Source organism: Macaca mulatta, chromosome 8 (assembly GCF_049350105.2).
Source record: "Macaca mulatta isolate MMU2019108-1 chromosome 8, T2T-MMU8v2.0, whole genome shotgun sequence".
Classification (NCBI taxonomy): Eukaryota; Metazoa; Chordata; class Mammalia; order Primates; family Cercopithecidae; genus Macaca; species Macaca mulatta.
The window spans coordinates 89,234,601-89,258,591 of record NC_133413.1 but is presented as its reverse complement, the minus strand read 5'-3'; the positions used below and the strand labels follow the sequence as shown (position 1 = coordinate 89,258,591).

Here is a 23,991-nt window from a genome sequence, read left to right as displayed (position 1 = left end):
CTCTACTCTTGTGTATAGCCTCTTTTGGGATGTTGTAGAACTACTAGAGTCTCTTTCTAGAAATTCAATCTCTAGGGAATCATTGTCAAAGAATGGCATTTAAATAGGAAGAACACTCTTTTTGGGGGGAGGGCGGCTATAGAATCATCTTAAGTGAATGAAATATACAAACAATACAAACACACCCATAAATATATACACATGTCACCATATCGGTAACTTGAGGTTGTTCAAAATATTTATATTTAGAGGAAAATATAAGAGATTATCATCATTAATAGCTACCAATATTAAATACCTGTCATTTATTTTTAGTAACATATAGAACGGCCTTGATCACTTGAAACATCTTGCCCCATTCTTACACAGTCCACAAATTTTTTTTTCTGTTCAGAATCTGCAAAGCATTACTCTTAACTCTGTATCTAGAATCTACCTGCTACAAATCATATTAATAATTAAGAAGGTTTAATTTTGAAATTGTACTTAATCCATCTTACTGCTAGTCACTGTTACTGTGAGATCTGCATCAGAGGGTTCTGACAGTAGAATCAGCAAAATGAAAAATGGCTCACGGCACAAACTCTACCTGCTAAGATTTATCACTAACTACTTAAAAATAGCAAATGGCTGCTGCTAGTATCTTAAAGACTTCTCTTATTTTTATTTACCTAGTTAAATTTGTTATTACTTTTCATACATATATACTGAGCAGACTGCTGTAGTAGGTGTTGGCTGAAAAGTTAACTAAGTTACTCTGGCTAATATTTTCCACCATTAATAGGTAAATTAATTTTTAGGTCCTAAAATCATATTTAAAATGTGGGCTACAATTGAGACCCAAATTAGTAAACCTTGAAAGCTCATGCTCTAGAGTTTCAAAGTAACTGCCATTGCCACACACTCTTTTCAGCCAGCCAAGTCAAAACTGGCTGTGTCATACTCTTTCCCAAGTTTGACTCTTTGGCAGTGTCATACTCTCCCGGTTGTAGGTGGAATTTACAACCATCTAACAAAAAGACTAAGGACCCTTGGATTGAAAGTTTCCTAAAATCTTTTCTTTTTCCAGGCTTTTTATAATAGTTCACAATATGCTTATCTAAAAGATAATCTAACAATATTATAAACTGCATGAGACATTATTTTTCCCAAACTCTACTTTTTAAAACTACTATTATAAAAAAAATCCTAATTACTACTAAAAAGACTTCATAAAAAACAATTAAATGAGACTGCAATTTAAAATCTCCAAAAATTAATATTTAATGGAATAAATGTATAATCTAAAAACAGTTTTATTTAGTACAACAGAAATGCTTACTAAAAATCAAAATGTTTTAAATCCTAGATTATTCAACACATTTTGGCTTAGAAATTATTAAACAGATATTTTTTTAAGTATAGGACAGTAAAACTTACATTATTCCATTACATAAAGCTTTTAAGGAAATATCTGAAAAATATTAACCAAACTGAGTTACAAATACTTACTTGTAAATAGGTAATAACTCATGTCTTTTGATGGCACTGTCTGATTTTGTATCACTGTCATACAACCTTTGCACAAGTCTTCCCGTTCGAAGTGGAGGGCCTAACTTGTCCATATTACTATTAAAATATATAAAGGTGTACCCATAAGGCGATTGCTACTGTTTCTTTATATAACGTTTTTTTTTTTTTTTTAAGACATTATTCTGGTTTAACAGAAATCTACTCCCCGAGTCCTTAATTTTATCTGACTGTCAAGGTAAGAACTAATGTCCAGAAGAATCCTCAGAGAGAGTTCATACAATGTCCATTATTAGGTCTGAAAATTCTGACTACACAGGCTACCCTACACATCCAAACAAATGTTAAATTATACACAGCAGGGCAATGGAATCAATGAAGAAACTTAGGAAGGACAACTATTTCAAAAAAAAAAATCATGAAGCTAGAAGTGAACTGAATGCTGTTATTCACAAATAATTTTTCTTCCTCCCTGAATTCAGAGAAACTTTCTCTATTCTTCATATTATTTATTTCTGTGCTTTTTAAAATTCCAAAAATAAGGAATTGAATAAATAACATTTACCCCATCTGACTTTCTAACTCCACTAACTTCTAACAAAAAAAGTGACTTTATTTCTGAAATGTATCCAAAGTAAAACAGGACTCGGCATGGAAAAAAAACCTTGGATGACAATTCTAAAAACCACATGTAATAATGGTAAGGGGCCATTCCATCTAAATATATATATATACACACACACACATTTTGACCAAAATTATAAAGGATCTCCATCTAGAGGATAGCAGGACAAACTGCAGGTTTGTAGGATATTTCACTGTTTTAAATCAACCAACCAAATAACTGAATCATATAAACTATCACCAACCAACATCTAGTCATAGTAGGAAGCAGGGAAAATTGAATTACGAAATTAGGAAAGAAACGTATTTGCCTACTGAATAACACATCACTGCTTGTTAACTTTAAAAGTCCATTCTTTTTAAGAGATATTTGCTCACTCATTTCTTCACTTATTCACTGACTATAAACCCCTGAGCATCTATTATGTGTCAGGCACTGTGCTACATTCTGAGGATGTGGTGGTAAGTAAGATAGATCTGATGCTTTTTCTTATGGAGTTTAGTGTCTGAAAAGAATGTGTTCATTTTCCTAGATTACAGATATCTAAGAGGAGGGATACATTTTATTAATTTTTGTCTTCTTTCAGTAGCTTATACATAGCAGGCATTTTGTTGAAAAAGTTTATATTAATACTTTGCAGGTGGTGGTGTTTATGTGAGGATTTAAAGTTCTTAAAAGCAGCCTTCATTAAATAGATGTATTAAGTAAAATTTCTAAAATATTTTAAGTTAAAATTTGTTTTTAATTTGTTATAGTACTAAGAAAGCCATCTATTGGAATTTTAATTAAACATTCAGATTTTATTCTAAATCCTTAATTATCAAAACATTTTTGTTCCAAACAGTGGTTATCTAAGAAAAGGCATCTGTGATTCTGGAAATAATGAGCAAAATTTTTCTTTCTCAGAAAAAAATTACTGAAAGTAAAATTTAGAAAATCTTTTATTATATTCCTCTTATATGATAAGAAATGGTCAAATTCTACATGTGATACAATAAAGTTCAGTTCAAGAAAGATGTGTAAAATATAATAAAAATCTAAAGGTAATTATCTAATTGAAAGCTAATTATCTAATGGAAATATTACATATATAAAAAGATTGCCAATATTTTCAGATTTTGAAAACCTAATTGAAGGACGGGTTCCAATAATGATTTGAACCATACCTGTAACATTCAATTTGATTTATACGTGTGCATATATATACACACATGTACATTCACAACTCAAATGATACTTAGGCTGAAAGTTAATGAATGCTATTTTTAGGCTAAAATGACTTAATAACGTATTCTAAGTTGCCATTAGGCTATCAAAAACAAAACCTATAAATCTCAATAACAATCAAGATTTTATATATATAATACTTTTGCAGGCCTTCAAAATACTCACAGCTGAATGAGTATGGTGATGACATCAACCTATCCCTGATTTGAAATAAACTTTAACATAGGAAACGTCGTTTACTGTTGATACCAGGAAAGTGAATTCACTTAGGAAATAAGTAATGTTAGTGTGGCTTACTAGGTACCTTGTAGGAGTGTAGTAAGTACTGTAGATTGAGATATAACAAAAAGATGATTTCTGAAATAATATTGGGAAAATAATTTACCAGATGGTATTTTGTATCTTTGTACACTACTGTAGTTATGATGCTATAAGGCAATCTTGTCCAACCTGCAGCTCGCAGGCCACATGCCACCCAAGATGGCTTTGAATGGGGGCCTATACAAATTCATAAACTTTCTTAAAACATTATGAGATTTTTGGGTTTTTTTGTTTGTTTGTTTTTTTAGTTCATCAGCTATTAGTGCTCGTGTATTTTATATGTGGTCCAAGACAATTCTTCTTTCAGTGTGGCTCAGGGAAGCCAAAAGATTGAACACCCCCCTGCTCTAAGGCAGTTTTGAAATGTGCCATACCTCTACTTTTGATCCTAAATTCATCAATCCTACACAAATAATTAGTACCTCAATTCCATGGCAAAGTTAGCTCCCTATCCAAAATCTTCAATCATTGTTATTCACATAAGAAGTCAAGCTCTGGAATTCTAGGTTATCACAAGCATTTCTAGATCAACAATAAAAAACAAGCTCAAAAAAATTTACATAACATTCCACACAAATTCAATTCACACACATCAAAAGACTGGATTATGAAAACAGCATGTTTCCTACTCATATAAAAATGTATTCAAAAACTAAAGACATTTACTTCTTAATGTTTTTAATAAGGTATGAGAAACAAAATACAATTTTTTAAATTAAAAAATGCTCCATACATGCCTTTGGTTGCTCTAATTTTATGTGTATTACAGTTGATCTCCAAAGTAAACGTGTTTTTCATAGTAACTAATCTTTGATATTTGATAGTTTCGGCTACTGAAAATTATTAGCTGAGCTATCCATTTAAACTGGTAATAAGGTACAACTGTGTAAACTCTAGGAAACAATTCAAATGGGGAAATATTTATTTAAAAGATCTGTGATTCATTATACTTCTAAAACTTCCTGGAATTAAAGATAATCATCTTTTGGCCGGGTGCAGTGGCTCACACCTATAATCTCAGCACTTTGGAAAACCGAGTTGGGTGGATCACTTGAGGTTGGGAGTTTGAGACCAGTATAACATGGTGAAAACCCAGCTGTATTAAAAATACAAAATTAGCCAGACATGGTGGCACACACCTGTCCCCGCTAATGGGGAGGCTGAGGCAGGAGACTCACTTGAACCCAGGAGGCGGGGGTTACAGTGAGTCAAGATCACTCATTGCACTACATCCTGGGAACAACAGCAAAACTCCATCTCAAACAAACAAAAAAAAAAGATAATCATCTTTCAGAAGAAGGGAAAAACTTTCCACTTGGGTGTGTTTTGTTGTTTTTTAAACAAATCTGTTAAAATTGACCTAGAAATTGATTTGATTGCTTTTTTATATTAAAAAAAGGTTTTTTGTTTTTGTTTTTTTAATGGATATGAGGTCTTGCTATGTTGCCCAGGCAAGTCTCAAACTCCTGGGCTCAAGCAACTCTCCCACCTCACTCTCCCAAAGTGTTGGGATTACAGGTGTGAGCCAATGCACCTGGCCTAATCCACAAACTGTCTAGAAGCAAACAACCAAACATATGAGAATTTTTCCGAGTACAAAAACAAATTTCTTTGTGGCATGATTCTATTACAGATCACTGGTATGCCTGATTAAAGTGGACCACAATAAAGATTACATACACCAGACTTTAAACAATTGCAATCCACTGAAATAACAGCATTTACTAATCTCAGTGAATGCTCAATTTATTGAGCATTACACCTGACCAAATGTCTTAATTCAACCTTTATCCAATCTGAATCATCTGTATAAATCAAAATAACAGTTGTCATACAAACTTCAAGTAATTCTTTCACTTGTACCAGATGATAATTCTATGACGTGCCTATAGATTAACAGATGAGGGAATTAATTTATCTTTTTTCACTTATTAACCAAAATTTTTTTGTTAGCCTAGGCATTCTGCTAGATTTTAGTTACAAATGGAAGCAAGGCAGACATAGTCTTTGCCATCATGGAGCTTACAATCTAGCAAGAGAAACAAATCATTACTTCACTAATTCTTAAAAAAAAAAAAAAAAAAAAGGAACTCTGTCACTAAATAGACAGCTATGAACGGTTCTAATTTAATATAGTAACATTATAATGTTCCAGTTAATATAGTAATATATTGGTAGAAATCAGCTCCACCACTCTCTTTCCAGTAGTTGGAAATCTTCTTTTAATCTGTAAGAATCTTATACAGAATGGACAATCAGAATTTGAACAGATGATTGACAGTTAAATATGATGTGGGACAGCCAAAAAATATGTACTCTTCATGGCATTATTAGCAATGCATAACTGACAAAATTATTGTACTCAAAATCTCTGCTTGCTGGCAAAAGCGTGTTTTCCATTAGTAACCAGGTATGTTGGTCAGATTTTCTTGGATCAATTGTCAAGGTCTAAGCAGAGTCACAGATGTTGTCACAGTCAGACAACATGTCACAGCATGACAAAGAGATACATGCCCAAAGCTATTTAGTGGCAGAGTATGATGTAGAAACCTAGTCTTCTAACTCCAAGGTCAGCACCTCTCTTCATTATACCAGCCAGCTTTACACGCCCTATCTAGGAATACTGTGTCAGTACAATTTAATATTGCCAATTGACAAAATTGCCAGTACTATAGAAATACTGAAAAATATCAGCTTTTAATCTATGATCAACTGTAAGTGAAACTATAAACAACACTATGAACAAACATTATTACCTAACATGGAGGCCAATTCTCTGTGATACGGTAAAATGACTTTGTAAAATTAAAGCACATACTGCTATGTCTATACTTCACTTAACCATCCAATGAGTCAACTCATTGGAGAAGAAAATAAATCACATCAGTTTCTTACCATTAAAAGGTAAAAATATTTTACTTTTCAACTACCTGATTTACTGATAATCTGTCTCTTTCTTATGGATAGCCTGTCTCTTCTTTTTGGAAGCACAACAGTAAGAAAAATCACTTAACTCATAAGACATTGTTGATTTATTTATTTTTCCTTTTCTATAATGATAATTACATTATATTCCTTTAGGTCTTCCATTTTCTATGTAGTCTGAGTTGAGAAGCAAAAGGTAGTTACTGTCATTTGACAGATATCTTTGTATATATTTCCCACATAAAAAACAAAATGAATGTGAGCCACATATAACTTATACTTGAAAATAACATGAAAAGAGGTGAGTAAATACAGTACCTTCATCTGTAACATCCATGTACTTGCACTGGGACTAATCAAGGAAACAACTTGACCCATGGAGAACAAAGAAAAGACAGGCAGGATGACAGCCCACCTTGGAGTGACACAGAGCAAGGGGAACCTCCCTGGCCCAGGAAGCGGTGAGTGAATGTGTGATCCTGGGAAACCACACTTCCGTGAAGTCACTCCATTAGGGCCTTCAATCTGACATACAGATATGGGGAATCTTGGCAAAGCAGCTGCTCAGGCACATGCGAAGACCCAGGAACTCCAAACTTCCCAGCAAAAGTAACTGCAACTCCAGCAAAGCAGGATGTTAGACCTCCGTACATATCCTTAAGAAAAAGGCTGAATCAAGGGGACCAAGTAGGGATGGTCTGCAGGTCTCACTTTCATAACACCTCACAGGATAAGACCCACTGGCTTGGAATTCCAGCCAGCCACTAGTAGCAGTTTTGAGTCTACCTGGAATGGAACTCCCAGGGGACGGAACGGGCTGCCATCTTTGCTGTTTGGGTAACTCAGCTGTTCTGCAGGCTTTGCAGAGTACAAACCAACTAGGGGAACAGAGGATCCCCCAGCACAGCACAACTGCTTTACCAAAATGTGGTCAGACTGCTGGTTAAGCCAGCTCCCAATCCGTTCCTCCTCACTGGGCAGGACCTCACAACCTCCAGCCATCCCTGCTGGTACTTTCCAGCCCACAGACATTTGAAAATTCCATGGGACAGAGCTCCCAGAGGGAGGGGTAGGCTGCCATCTACTGCTGTTTGGGTGACTTAGCCATTCCAACCAGCAGGCTTTGGAGAGCCAAAGTCAACCAGGATGAAAGTGGTACCCCTGCACAGCACAGCTGCTCTAGCAAATTGTGGCCACACTGCTTCTTTAAGTAGGTCCCCAATACTGCCCCTCCTCACTGGAAAGAACCTCCCAACTGGGACCTCCGGCAGCCCTGCTGGTATTCTCTGGCCTACAGAGATTTGCAGAGTCCCTGGGATAGAACTCCCATAGGGTGTGCAGGCCACCATCTTTGCTGTTTGGGCAACTCAGCAGTTCCAGTCTTTGGAGTTTGGAGAGCCCATGCTGACCCATGGGTGGAAGTGGTACCCCAGCACACCACAGTGGTCCCATGAAAATGTGGTCAGACTGCTTTTTTAAGCAGGCTCCCAATCCCATTCCTCATCACCAGGTGGAGCCTCCCAACTGGAGTCTCCAACCACACCCACAGGTGTTCTATGGCTGACAGAGGTTTGAGGCCTCCCTAAAACGAAGCTCCCAGGAGGAGGGGCAGGGCACTACCTTGGCTGATTTACAGCTTTCACTGGTGATACCTCCAGCTACTGAAAAATCCAGGGTGACTAGTGACTGGAGTGGACATCTAGTATATACAAGCAGCCCTATGGAAAAGTGGCCAGACTTGTTCAAAAAAAACAAACCCATCCGAAGGTAAGCGACCTCAAAGACTCAAGTTAGGTAAGCTCACAAAGATGAGAAAGAATCAGCACAAGAATGCTGAAAACTCAAAGAGCCAGAGTGCCCTCTTTTCCTGCAAGTGACCACATCTCCAACAGGGGTTCAGAATCAGGCTGAGGCTGAGACAGCTGAAATGAAACAAGCAGAATTCAGGATATGGACAGGAACGAAGTTCATTGAGCTAAAGCAATACATTGTAATCCAATGAAAGGAAGCTAAAAATCATGATAAAACAATGCAGGGGTAGACAGATGAAACAGCCAATATAGAGAAGAACATAACAAACCCGATAGAGATGAAAAACACACTACAAGAATTTCATAATGGAATCACAAGTATTAATAGCAGAAGAGACCAAGCAAAGAAGGAATCTCAGAGCTTGAAGACTGGCTTTCTGAAATAAGACACGCTGACAAGAATAGAGAAAAAAAGAATGAAAAGGAATGAACAAAAGCTCCAAGAAGTATGACATTATATAAAGAGACCAAATCTATGACTGACTGATACATCCGAAAGAGATGAGGAGAATGGTACCAATTTGAAAAACATATTTCAGGATGTCATCCATGAGAACTTTCCTAACCTAGCTAGACAGGCCAACATTCAAATTCAGGAAATGTAGAGAACCCCAGTAAGATACTCATGAGATGATCATCCACAAGACACATAATCATCAGATTCTCCAAGACTGAAATGAAAGAAGAAGTGTTAAAGGCAGCTAGAGAGAAAGGCCAGGTCACCTACACAGGAAAGCCCATCAGACTAACAGCAGACCTCTCAGTGGAAACCCTACAAGCCAGAAGATATTGGGAACCAATATTTAACATTCCTTTTTTTTTTTTTTTTTTTTGTGATGGAGTCTCACTCTGTCGCCCAGACTGGAGTGCAATGGCACGATCTCAGCTCACTACAACCTCTGTCCCCTGGGTTTGAGCAATTCTCTTGCCTCAGCCTCCCAAGTAGCTGGGACTACAGGCATGCAAAACCACACCTGGCTAAGTTTTGTTTTTTTTTTTTTTTTAAATAAAGACAGGGTTTCACCACATTGGTCTGGCTGGTCTCGAACTCCTTACCTCAGGTGATCCGCTCACCTCGGTCTCCCAAAGTGCTGGGATTACAGGGATGAGCCACCACACCCGGCTAACATTCTTAAAGAAAAGAAGTTCCAACTCAAAATTTCATATCAGGCCACTCTAAGCTTCATAAGTGAAGGAGAAATAAAATCTTTTTCAGACCAGCAAATGCTGTGGGAATTTGTTACCATCAGACCTGCCTTACAAGAGCTCCTTAAAGAAGCACTAAATATGGAAATAAAAGACAATTACAAGCCACTACAAAAACACAACGAAGTACACAGACCAGTAATACTATAAAACTTAATTACATAAACAAGTCTGCAAAATAACCAGCTAGCATCATTATGACAGGATCAAATCCCACGCACATCAATACTAATCTTAAATGTAAATGGGCTAAATGACACAATTAAAAGACACAGAGTGGCAAGTCTGACCCATTGGTATGCTGTCTTCAAGAGACCCATCTCACATGCAGTGACACACATGGGATCAAAATAAAGGGATGGAGAAAAATTTACCAAGCAAATGGAAAACAGAAAAAAGCAGGGGTTGTAATCCTAATTTCTGACACAACAGACTTTACACCAACAAAAAGAAGGGTATTGTACATATGGTAAAGGGTTCAATTTGTCAACCAAAGTTAACTATCCTAAATACAAATACACCCAACACAGGAGTACTCAGATTCATAAACCAAGTTCTTAGAGACCTTCAATGAGACTTAAGACTCTTACACAATGATAGTGAGAGACTTTAACACCTCACTGACAATATTAGATAGATTATCAAGACAGAAAATTAACAAATATATATTTAGGATGGGAACTCAGCACTGGATCAAACGGACCTGATAGATATTTACAGAACTCTATACCCCAAAATAACAGAATACAGTGTTCTCATCACCATCTGGCACATACTCTAAAATTGATCACATGGGCCTGGTGCAGTGGCTCACGCCAGTAATCCTAACACTTTGGGAGGCCGATACAGGCAGATAACCTGAGGTTAGGGCTTCAAGACTGGCCTGGCCAACATGGGGAAACCTCATCTCTACTAAAAATACAAAAATTAGCCAGGTGTGATGGCACATCCCTGTAATCCCAGCTGGTCAAGAGGCTGAGGCAGAAGAATAGCTTGAACCCAGGAGACAGAGGTTGCAGTGAGCCAAGACCATGCCATGGCACTATAGCCTGGGTGACATAGTGAAACTCCATCTCAAAAATAAAATAAAATAAAAGTGATCAAATAATTGGATGTAAAACATCCTCAGTAAAAGCAAAAGAGCTGAAATTATAACAAATATTCTCTCAAACCACAGAACAATTAAATTAGAAATCAAGATTAAGAAATTAACTCAAAACCATACAACTACATAGAAACTGAATAACCTCCTGAATGATTTTTGGATAAATAATGAAATTAAGGCAGAAATCGGGAAGTTCTTTGAAACTAGAGAGTACAAAGAAACAACATACCAGAATCTCTAGAACACAGCTAAGGCACTGTGAAGAGGGAAATTTATAGGACTAAATGTCCACATCAAAAGTTAGAAAGATCTCAAGTTAACAACCTAAGATCACAACTAAAAGTACTAGAAAACCAAAAACAAACAAATCCCAAAGCTAGCAGAAGACAAGGAACAGTTAAAATCAGAGCTAAATTGAAGAAGATACATGAAAAACCATTCAAAAAATCAACAAATCTAGGAGCTGTTTTTTAAAAAATTCATAAAATATAGGCTGCTAGTTACACTAAAAAGAAGAAAATAGAGAGTATTCAAATAAACACAATCAGAAATGACAAGAGGGATATTACCACTTGACCCCATAGAAATACAAGTCATCAGAGAATATTATTAACAGCTCAATATACATAAACTAGAAAATCTAGAAGAAATGGATAAATTCCTGGACACATATACCCTCCCAAGACTGAACCAGGAAGAAACTGAATCCCTGAACAGACAAATAATGAGTTCTGAAATTGAGGCAGTAATAAATAGCCTACCAACCAAAAAACGCCCAGGACCAGATGGATTCACAGCTGAATTCTACTAGATGTACAAAGAACTGGTACAATTCCTACTGATACTATTCCAAAAAATTGAGGAGGGACTCGACTCTAGCTCATTCTACGAGGCCAGCATCACCCTGATACCAAAACTGGCAGAGATACAACAAAAAAAGGAAACTTCAGGCCAATAACCTTGATAAACATCAATGCAAAAATCCTCAACAAAATACTAGCAAATCAAATCCAGCAGCACATCAAAAAGCTTATCCACCAGGATCAAGCAGTCTTCACCCCTGGGATGCAAAGCTGATTCTGCATATGCAAATCAATAAATGCTATTCATCACCACAGAACTAAAGACAAAAACCAAATGATTATCTTAATAGATAAAGAAAAGGTTTTCAATAAAATTCAACATCCCTTCATGTTAAAAACTCTCAATAAACTAGGTATTACAGGAACATACCTCAAAATAATAAGAGCCATTTATGATGAACCCACAGCCGACATCATACTGAATGGGCAAAAGCTGGAAGCATTCCCCCTCGAAAACTTGCACAAGACAAAGATGCCCTCTCTCATCACTCCTATTCAACATAGTATTGGAAATTCTGGCCAGTGCAATCAGGCAAGAGAAAGAAATAAAGGGGCTTCTAAATAGGAAGAGAGGAAGTCAAACTATCCCTGCTGGCAGATGACATGATCCTATATCTAGAAAACCCCATTGTATCAGCCCAAAAGCTTCTTAACCTGATAAGCAACTTTAGCAAAGTCTCAGGATTCAAAATCAATGTGCAACAATCACTAGCATTCCTATACACTAACAACAGTTAAGCAGCAAGCCAAATCAGCAACAATCTCCCATTCACAACTGCCACAAAAAGAATAAAATACCTAAGAATACAGGTAACTGGGGAGGTGAAAGATCTATACAAGGAGGACTACAAGCCAATGCTCAAAGAAATTAAAGATGACACAAAGAAATGAAAAAATATTCCATGCTCATGGACAGGGAGAATCAATATCATTAAAATGGCGATACTGCCTAAAGCAATTTCTAGATTCAATGCTATTCCCATTAAACTATCAGTGACATTCTTCACAGAACCAGAGAAAACTATTTCAACATTAATATAGAATAAAAAATGAGTCAAACTAACCAAGGCAATTCTAAGCAAAAAGAACAATGCTGGAGGCATCATGCTGCCTGACTTCAAGCTATACTACAGGGCTACAGTAACCAAAACAGCATGGTACTGGAACACAGACCAGTGGAACAGAATAGTGAGTCCAGAAGTAAGACCACACACCTACTACTATCTGATATTTGACAAATCTGACAAAAATAAGCAATGGAAAAAGAATTCCCTATTTAATAAAAGGTGCTGAGATAATTGGCTAGCAATATGCAGAAGACTGAAACTGGATCCCTTCCTTCCACCATATACAAAAATTAACACAAGATGGATTAAAGACTAATGTAAAACCCAAAACTATAAAAACCCTGCAAGACAACCTAGTCAATACCATTCAGGGCATAGGCAGCAGCAAAGATTTTATAATGAAGATGCCAAAAGCAATTGCAATAAAACACAAATGGACAAATGGGCTCTAATTAAAGAGTTTTTGCACAGCAAAAGAAACTATCAACAGAGTAAACAGAAAACCTACAGAATGGGAGAAAATTTTTGCAAATTATGCATCCAACAAAGGTCTAATATCCAGCATCTATAATTTAACAAACAAGCTTACAAAGTTAAACAAACTTACAAGAAAAAAAGCAAACTTACAAGAAAAAAAAAAACAATCCCATTAAAAAGTGGACAACGGACATGAACAGACACTTTTCAAAAGAAGACATACATGCAGTCAACAGTCATATGAAAAAAGCTCAACATCACTGATCACTAGAGAAATGCAAATCAAAACCACAATGAGGTATTATCTCACACTAGTCAGAATGGCTGCTGTTAAAAAGACAAAAAATAACAGATGCTGGTGAGGTTGTGGAGAAAAAGGAATGCTTATACATTGTTGATGGGAATGTAAATTACTTCAGCCACTGTGAAAGACAGTGTGGCAATTCCTCAAAGACCTAAAGACAGAACTACCATTTGCCCCAGCAATCCCATTACTGAGTATATGCCCAAAGGAACATATATAATTCTATTATAAAGACACACACATATGTTCACTGCAGCACTATTCATAACACTGAAGACAGGGAATTAACCTAAATGTCCATCAATGATATACTGGATAAAGAAAATGTGGTATATAAACACCATGGAATACTATGAAGCCACAAAAAGGAATTAGATCATGTCCTTTGAAGGGACATGAATGGAGCTGGAGGCCATTTTCCTTAGGAAACTAACACAGGAACAGAAAACCAAATACTGCATGTTCTCACTTATAAGGGGAAGCTAAATTATGAGACTACATGGACACATAGAGGGGAACAACAAATACTGGAGCCTTTTGGAGGGTGGAGGGTAAGAGGAGAGAGAGGATCAGGAAAAATAACTGATGGGTACTAGGCTTAATACCTGGATGATGAAATAATCCATACAACAAACCCCCTATGACACAAGTTTACCTATGTAACAAACCTGCACTTGTATCCCTGAACTTAAAAGTTAAAATTAAAAAAAGAAAATAATGTGCGCTGTATTTCATTAATCAACTGTACCAGTATATGTAAAGATATAGACATACACCTTCATTCTAATGGTCCAGTAGCAATCCCTTAATTTTCTGATATATCAAAATACAAAATAGGTAAATTTCTAAAAATATATGGCCTTATATTAATATCTCCACTGTTACAATTTTTCCCATAACTATTGAAAGTTTATATACTTCATTAAAAGCCATGTAAATATAACTGTAGAAAAATATAAAAAAGCATTAAATTAAGAGAATCACCCCACTGTTTCTATCACACTCTACATAGAGTTTAGTAGCTAACACTTTTCTCTTAACAGAATCACCTTATTAAAATGTATATACATACTATAGTTGCAAAATATCCCTTTATAGATTTTCATAATTTACTATTCAAACAAAGCTAGACATTTTGGTGATTTATTCTTAACATTATAATAAAAATGTGAAAAGAGTCTAATGTTTACAGTCAAAGAGATCCCAATTTATATATTGCTTCTAACTTTAACAGCTATGTGGCTTTGAGCAAACTGAGCTTCTCTGATCTTATCTCTTGATTATGAAGTGGTTTTAACAAAAATATATGCAAAATGTCTAGCACAGTGCCTGATACATAGTGCTTAGTAAATTATAGTTAGTATAAAAATCTTCAACATTTCAATTTATTTCCTTAGACTAAATTCCCAGAAGTAAAATTATTCAATTTAAGTTATGATTTCTAAGGCTTTTAATACCAGATTATTTTCTAAAATGGTTATACAAATTTAGATACTCAACAGCAGTGAGTGTGCTCCTGACCAGAAAAATGTTAAAAGACAAATGAACTTAGAAAATGAAGATTAATGAAAAAGCAATTATCAAAACATAATAAAACTTTAGTATCATTTAATTATATACCACTAATAATTATATCCAATGTAGACTTACCCTGCATGAGGGGCTGCTATCCCTTTATGAGAGGGAGATAAGGTCTGAAGTTTGTTTCCCAAAGAGCTGCTACTTGAAGACACTTTGCCTGAAGGCACACCTTATAATAAAAAAGCATTATTTTTAACAATACTCTAAAAAAAAGGTACATAAAACAGAGCATCTAACAAAGAAAACAATGATTTCGTAATAATCTTTGTAACTATAAATCAAATTTTCATTCAAGACATTTTTTAAATGGCATTTCCAGGGGACAATATATAGCATCCTTCAATTCTAATTTCTAAATTTCTTTCTTATAATTTATATATAAATAAAGGTACATATCAGTGGTCCATATCTTCTTCTAACTATTAAGTATTTGTCTACTAAGAACAATTGCCAAGTTCAGAAAGCTATGAAGAGCTAGTGTAAAATGAGAGGAAAATTCTGGATCAAAGAATCAAGAAAGTACTAGGCTGACTATTCTAAACAGATGATACATCAATAACAACATCTGGGGCAAACATTTAAGCTGAAAAAACAACAAAATAAATGGCCAGGCACCGCGGTGGCTCACGCCACTAATCTCAGCACTTTGGGAAGCTGAGGTTGGGGGATCACAAGTTCAGGAGATTGAGACTATCCTGGCTAACTTGGTGAAACCCCATCTCTATTAAAAATAGAAAAAATTAGGTGGGCATGGTGGAATCCACCTATAGTCCTAGCTACTCAGGAGGCTAAGGCAGGAGAATCACTCGAACCTGGGTGGCGGAGGTTGCAGTGAGCCGACATTGCACCACTGCACTCCAGCCTGGGCGACAGAGCAAGACCCCGTCTCAAAAAAAAAAAATAAAATAAAAATAAATAAATAAATAAAAAGGTTAAAAGTAGAAACTACTCAAAGTTATTTTATTTTCAGAAATAATTACTTATCCTCCACATCTCTTCTTAATTATAAATCTATCTTAATACTCCAGAATAGACCACTATCTTTATTTCCTGCTCTGCCAACATGGTTTTAAAAACAAATCAAGTTGCTTTACGGCTATCATTACCTACAACAGTTTTGCCAGTGCCACTTGGCTGCGGTAATCGTGAAGATCCTGATGATGCAGTTCCAGGAGAATTTGACTTTTTAAGTGTGGGTGGCTTATACTAAAATAATGAAAAAAAATTTTTTAATCAACATCACTTTTTGATTATGGATTGTAAACTAGTGGTTCAAAACTTAACATTCTTTGGGTTTAGGATTTCGGTCTTATAAGATGGAAAGAGTTATGGAGATGAATGGTGATGATGGTTGCACATCATTAATGTATTAATACACTTGTAAGTATACACTGAATTGTACTCTCAAAAATGATTAAGATGCTAAAGTTTCTGCTACATGTATTATACTACAGTAAAAAAAAAAAATTGGAAAGAAATAGCTCACATTCCCTTAAATGAACAGTCTTTTTATTAGCTACTGAATTATACAAACTGAGGAAGTGTAGATTAAAATATGTCACCTCGAAAGTTTTCTAAAATAGACTCCCTCTCAGATGTTCCACTGCTAAAACAAACTAACAGCAACTTTTCCAGTTCACAGGAAAAAGAAAAAAAGGTCGAATGGAAAATACTTCCTCAAAGTTAAGATTGTAATCACCAAACAAACATCAGTAGAAAAACTTAGAAACAGCTGGTGATGCTCACCTGGTGGTGCAGCTCTAAACGTTAAGATTTTTACGTGTTCCTGGATGTGGTTTTATATTCCATACATATAATTCAGCCATATTTCCTACTGATAAAAATCATAAGATGACCTATTACCTGAACAAGTTTTACAACAGCTGTCTTATGGATTTCCCCGATATGAAGAGAAAGAGCTAATTCTGGCGTCACTATCCTCACCAGACCACCTTAAATTAATGGACTATGGATTGACATACGATATTTCAGCTTATCTTGGATTTTTATATTTCTCTACTTGTCTAAAGAGATATCTTTATTAATTTTATTTTACTTTCTCTTTTTGAGCCAAATTTTGCTCAGTTACCTGACTATAAATGTATTTTACTGGTCACCTGCTTCAATAGCAAGAAATGAACTTGCCCAGGGTTATGCCCCAACTTCACAACAGAGCAGGAATTTACACTCATGCTGGTTCTAGCCCAATGCTTCAACCATAAGGTGAAAATCATACTTGCATATGTGCTTGGAATTTAGCCCAATACGGTTCAAGATTTCATGTGAAAAATTGGTTTCAAACATCATTTTCAAAAATCAAATCATATTTTATAACCAATAATCAATATAAAATTTAAGATGCACTACTACCAAAAATAGCTAGCTAAAATCAATTTTGAAGTCAAACATTATATCCTTCTAACTCTGCATGTGAATTTTTAAAAAGTTACATCTTGATAAAGGATCACACAAAAAAAGTAGCATGCACATTTTGCACTACTAGGCTAGCATCTGAAAACTAGAAAACCGAAACCTTCAGTAAATGTCTTTCAAATTAACAAATGTCTATGAGACTTTGGGAGATGAACCATATAATGATAACTGATTTTTTAAAATCTTAAAGGTGCTTCTAGTTTAAAAGGGCTTCTGGGCCACTATATAAATAGGGAGAGAGAAAGACACATTAGAAAAAAACTTAAAATTATAGCAATAGGGGAAAAAAAAAAGATCTAACAAAGATTTGTCAAACTATGAGAGGTATGTCTATAAAAACAGAGTTTATAAAATCAGATTAGGAAACAGTACTGTTGACCCACTCAAATTGTGCAAACAATCAACAAAGAGCAAAATGATTAGCATAAACAAAGTGCGCTGATGTGGCCTATTACATATTGACGGGTCAAGTCTTTAGGCAGGACACAGGCAGAAAGGTTTCTGGTAGCATTACATAATGGAGACTGAAGATGTTTATGTTTATAATAGAAATTATTAACAACTTAATGGCTTACAAATACTTAGGCAGAACATGTCTCCAAAAAATGTTTTGCTTTTCTCCTCTCTATATAAGACTTCCCACTATTTTACTAAATTTTATTGTTGACTTTTCTGAGATACTCAGAAGCTAGAACAACCTTATCTATATCCTATAATATTTCCCATTACTTTCAACAAGAACTAGTCAGGTTAGTTTCCTTTCCGAATACCACTTGTATAAAACATTATTCACCTCTCCCTCGGTATCTTGCTGTTTCCCTGACCTAGATAATCTGACTCCTTCCTTTCTGAGCTATATTCTGTCTATTCTACAACATCAAGCTGAAAGTCTACTGGTATATAAAGACTTTCAGAATGACTCTATCAATCAACGGTTTTGTGTGTTATTATGAAGACTTTCAAAATGACTCTATCAACCAATAATTTTATATAAATCTATTTTAATGATGAGGAGAATGAAATCATTTTATATAATTATATTAAACATATTTCTTTCATTCATTATTATTTGGTAATTATTATTTGTGTTTTTATGCTGCTCACAAATCTCATACATTTCCTTACAAAAATATTTATACAAAGACTAATGACTAATGAAATTGGAAATAGTCTAAAGAACCTGCAGGACATCCATTTCTGACAAAATGGTAGAATTTACTATTTAGACCAACCTTTCAACTAACAACTAAAAATGTTCAGGAAAGAATAAGAAATCATTGTAAAAGCACTGAATGTCAAATGAGAGGAAAAGAAGAAATTTCCAGGCCAAACCATGTGGGATTGTAATAACTACCTGAACATCACATGGATTTGCTGTATAAATTTGCCTTATTAGGCTGGTCAAGCAAACTAAGTCAATAATTTGTTTTCAAATGTTTCCAGACTGATAATACTCATAGATACCTAAAAGGAATAAGCACACATCTTCTCTGGAGGAAGGCATGAACAATAATCACGAGTAATTTTTTACTTGTAACAAGCAGCAAAGGTCAATAATAATCAGGGAAATAAGGATATAAGGAATCTGAATGAGAAAAAAAAACAAGGACCATATCCATACAGGTCACCGGATACTACTATAATTATCAGACATACATTACAACAATTATGAGTACTACATATAAAGAAATAGGAGACAACTATGAATATATTAATAGAAAATTACAAAGTATAAAAAAATAGGAAATTAGAAAAATAGTCAGCCAACTGCAAGAAATTAAAAACACAATAACAAATTACAAGCTCCATGTTGGAGGAGTGAAGTGCCTATATAACCATCCTACAGATAGCAATTACAACAAAACAGATGACTGGAAACCACTGGAAAACCTACACTGCACACCCTGGATTTAACCACCTACACTTAGACCTCCTTACTGCTCCCCGCCTAAAAAAGGAAAGAAAGTAAAAACACTGCAAAAAAACAAAACAGAAATTGATATATATTACCTATCATGTCATGTCTAGTTTTCAACCAAACATTACTAGCAAAGAAACAGAAAACATGATCCATATTAGCAAAAATGTCAAGTCAACAGAAACTAACTGCAAATGAACACAGGTGGCAGACTTAGTAGTTAAGGATTAAATAATAATAATAATAAATAAGACTGAACTACAGGGATTGGAATTGGAGAAATTAAGCCAGGCACAGGCATATGAATACCACATGTCCTCACTTACATGTAGAATCTAAAACAATGGAACTCTAAGCAGCAAAGAACTGATGGTAGTTACCAGAGGCTAGAATGAGGGGGAAAAGGGGGAAAGAATAAGGAGAAGATGATGGTCAAAGGCATAAGTTTTTGTTGTGGTCTTTATTTTGAGATATACTGCACAGCATGGTGAATACACTAAATGATAATATATCATACCTTTCAAAATTGCAAAGAGAAAACATTTTCAAATGTTCTTACCACAAAAAATGGTAAGTACTTGAGGTGACAGTATGTTAATTAGCTTGATTTCATCATTCCACATTGAATTCATGAATCATAATATCACTTTGTACCCCATAATATATACAACTATAATCTGCAAATTTATAATTTCAATAAATATATATAATAAAGCAGTAAGTATAACAATACAAATCAAGAGTACTGATAGGCTTATAATGTCTAGAGTTACATATGTGAAACAATAGCACTAACCGGTCAGAGGTAAATAAAAATATCCATAGATATGGGTAAGTCAAAGATGCATTTTTTATTCCTAGAGCAATCACTTTTAAACACTGCAAAGAGTTATAGCTAGAAAGCCAATAAAGAAAATGAAATCTTATGAATACAAAAGGGAAAATAAATGATGAATTTTTAAAAAAATTACAAAAAGAGAAAACAGATGGCAGACCTAAATATAACCAAATCAATAATTGCATCAAATGTAAATGACAGGCAATTTGACCAAAAAGATGAAGTTACTAGATTTGATTTTTAAAAAAGAAATATAAAAACCATTTATAGCAAGGCAAAAACACACACATAAGTTAAGGAACAGAGAGAAAAGAAGTGAGCATAATTATGCTAAAATGGCTATATTCTTATCACATGAAACATACTGCAACACAATGAATATTGCCACAGACAAAAAGGAACACTTCATAATGATAAGAGGGTCAATAAATGGGGAAGACATCACAATTTATAAGTGCATATGCAAACAATAAGAGAAATTCAAAATTTTGAATCAAAAGCAGGCAAACCTAAAGAGAAATGTAAAAAACGTCATAATTTTAACATATTTCCCTCAGTAATTGATGGAACATCATACACAATGATGAAAAACAATGCTTTTCACCTAAGAATAGAAAAACAAGGCAAGGAGGTCCACTCTCATCACCTCTATTCAACATTAGTCTAGCCCATGTAGTAAATCACAAAAAAGAAATAAAAGCCAAAAGGTTGGAGGGAAGAAAATAAAACTGTCCTTATTTACAGGTGACATGACTGTATATACAGAAAAGTCCTAAGAAATCTACAAGAAGACTATTATTAGTAAATGAATTTAGCAAAATAGCAGGGTATAAGATTAATATACAAAAATCCAGTTTTTCTAAACAAGCAAAAAACAACTAAAAATGAAATAAAATAAAATTCTATTTACAAGATCATCCATATACATGATATACTTGGAAAAATCTAACAAAATATGTGTATGACCTATATAACATACACTGCTAAAATGAAACCTAAATGATCAGAAAATATAACAGGTTCATGAACTGAACAATTCAATATTGTTAAAATGCCAATTCTCCACAAATTGATTTATGAATTTAATATAATCTCAGTCAAATGCTAGAAGTCATTTTTTGTAGATGTTGACTAGTCAATTATAAATGTATATATAAGAATAAATCAAGAATAGCCAAAGATAATGTTTTTTTTTTTTTTGAGACAGAATCTTGCTCTGTCGTCCAGGCTGGAGTGCAGTGGTGCAATCTAGGCTCACTGCAAGCTCATCCTCCTGGGTTCACGCCATTCTCCCACCTCAGCCTCCCTCAGCTGGGACTACAGGTGCCCGCCACCATGACCGGCTAATTTTTTGTATTTTCATTAGAGATGGGGTTTCACCATGTTAGCCAGGATGGTCTTGATCTCCTGATATCGTGGTCTGCCCACCTCGGCCTCCCAAAGTGCTGGGATTACAGGCGTGAGCCACTGCACCCGGCTTGCCAAAGAAAACTTTAAAAGGAATTTAAGTAGGAAAATTTAGATGACTTGATTTTAAGACTTATTAAGGTTCACTATTCGGTATAGTGAGAATGTGGTATTGACTAAAGGACAGGGATATAAATCAATGGAACAGAACAGCATGTCCTGAAATACACCCATACGTTTATATTCAACTGATTTCCAACCAAGGTGTCTCGGTAATTCATCAGGGAAAAGAAAGTCCTTTAAACAAACTGTGCTAAAACAATAGAATATCCACATAGAAAACAAAAGGAAAACCTGCCCCTTACTTCACACTATACACAAATACTAGCCTGAAATGATTTATAGATGTAAGAGCTAAAAACATAAAACTTATAGAAGACATGGGAGAAAAATCTTTGCAACCCTAGTATAGGCAAAGATTTCTTTGATACAACATAAGCAGCATAAATCGTAAAGAATTAATAAATTGGACTTAATCACATTTTAAAATTTTTGCTCTTCAAAAGACATCCTTAAGAAAATGAAAAGCCATGTCACAGGATGGGAGAAAATATTCTTAATACACATCTGAGAAAAGACCAAGAATATATAATAAGCTCTTTCACTCAATCTAAAAACATGTATACATATATAGCTTTTTATATATTTTATATATATATATATATAAAACGTGCTAAGACAATAGAATATCCACACAGAAAAAAAGGAACAATTGCCCCTTACTTCACACTATACACAATTAGCTTGAAATGATTTACAGATATAAGAGCTAAAAGCATACAACTGTTATAGATATATAAAACTATATATATAACTATATATATATAAAAGCAGGTGAGAAAAATATAGTCTAATGTCATGAAAAGCATAAACAATAATCTATGAAAGTCAATGAGCTATTTTCTCATTTATAGCAATTATTAAAACTGAACTTATCACCTGTGTCCGAGAAGTTGGTTTTCCTTTGGTATCTGTAGAAAATTTGCCTTTATTACTAATACGTGCTGCCTGTTCTTTACAGAAATTTATATGTCTATCAGCTGCATTTTCATTGAATCTCCTCTGACAATATGGACACTGAATATAATCTATAACAGATAAAAACAGAAACAGATTAATAGCATAGTACTTGAAAAGGACATTAAAAAATCTTAAGTTTCTATGCAGAGTCATTCAAAAAATATAAGTAATAATGTCTGATAAGAAAAACTCCCATATCCTTATAACTACCCAGTTTGACTTGTCTAAACTCAGTAAAGACTTAAAAAAAAAGTCTGCTGGTACATGAATTCCAATTTTCTCCTAGCTTTGAATCAAATGTGTGAAGGAAAAAGAACAAAAGATAAATCCTTAGTACAAAAGAGTAAGCAGAGGAAAAACATTCTTTCTTTTTTGCCTTTATGTTTTCATTTATAATGGATATATATTTTATACAGCAGACTAGTTAGGAAGTAATAATGTGTGACATTAAAATACATTTTAAAATATAGGCTCATCTATTAAAATTTTTTATTTCATCTAATGGAAAACTGTTAAGAAATAGTTTACTTATCTTTAAAGTGCTATTTTCTCTTAAAAGTCTCAACAGATGGAAGAAGTGATTAAAATATATCTCACTGACATAATTCAAATTTAAGAAACAGCAAATGTTTCCAAGATAAAATATCTTCCCAAAATGCAAAACATACTGTAAATCAGACTTCTTTTGAAATTATTCCAGAACCATATTTTGTAGCATTGTAAAATAACTAAATGAGACACTGGGAATAAATGTAAAAATTTAGTAGTATCAAAAAAGAATCTTAACAGGTTTATAATTTATTTTAACAGGTTTACTTTTTGATAGAGAGTTTGCCCTTTACAATTTATATTCATCTGCAGCTCAAAAATTTGTCCTGCTTACTACTGGAGTAGGTCTTAAACCTCTCATAACAAAGAAATAAGTTGTTTTTGTCAGGCCCAAAAGATTAAAAAAACTTCTAAAGCCCAAATGATCCTGAAGAACTTGTACCCTCTCACTCTCTTATATTAGACATGAGAAATGTAGCTATGTAGAGTAAGACACAATATCTAAATATCTTCAAAGCACAGAGAAAACTCAAGTTCATGAAGAAAATAAAGGTAGTATTAAAAGAGACCCAGGATCAGTTGAAGCATACCAGAAACATTCATTCATATATGTTAATTATTAATACTCTAGAACAGGGTTTCACAAAGTATGGCCCACAGGCCAAATCCTGCCTGCCTGGAGCCTGTCTTTGTAAATGAAGTTTTACAGAAACACAGCCATGCTCATTCATTTATATATTTGTCT

At 34.5% G+C, this 23,991-nt stretch overlaps 1 protein-coding gene across 3 annotated transcripts in view; it reads right to left on the bottom strand.

The window, feature by feature from the left end:
• Window positions 1–23,991, bottom strand: part of ZC2HC1A (zinc finger C2HC-type containing 1A) — a 72,440-nt gene that overhangs the window by 8,141 nt on the left and 40,308 nt on the right. For 2 of the 3 annotated variants that reach the window (XM_077942846.1, XM_015145606.3), the window contains 4 exons: window positions 22,617–22,765; window positions 16,128–16,227; window positions 15,091–15,190; window positions 1,492–1,608 (listed from right to left, as the gene is read on the bottom strand). In XM_077942846.1, the coding sequence (XP_077798972.1) occupies window positions 1,492–1,608; window positions 15,091–15,190; window positions 16,128–16,227; window positions 22,617–22,765 (466 nt within the window). The remainder of the gene's footprint in view (window positions 1–1,491; window positions 1,609–15,090; window positions 15,191–16,127; window positions 16,228–22,616; window positions 22,766–23,991) is intronic. The other variant, XM_015145607.3, reaches the window with a different exon arrangement.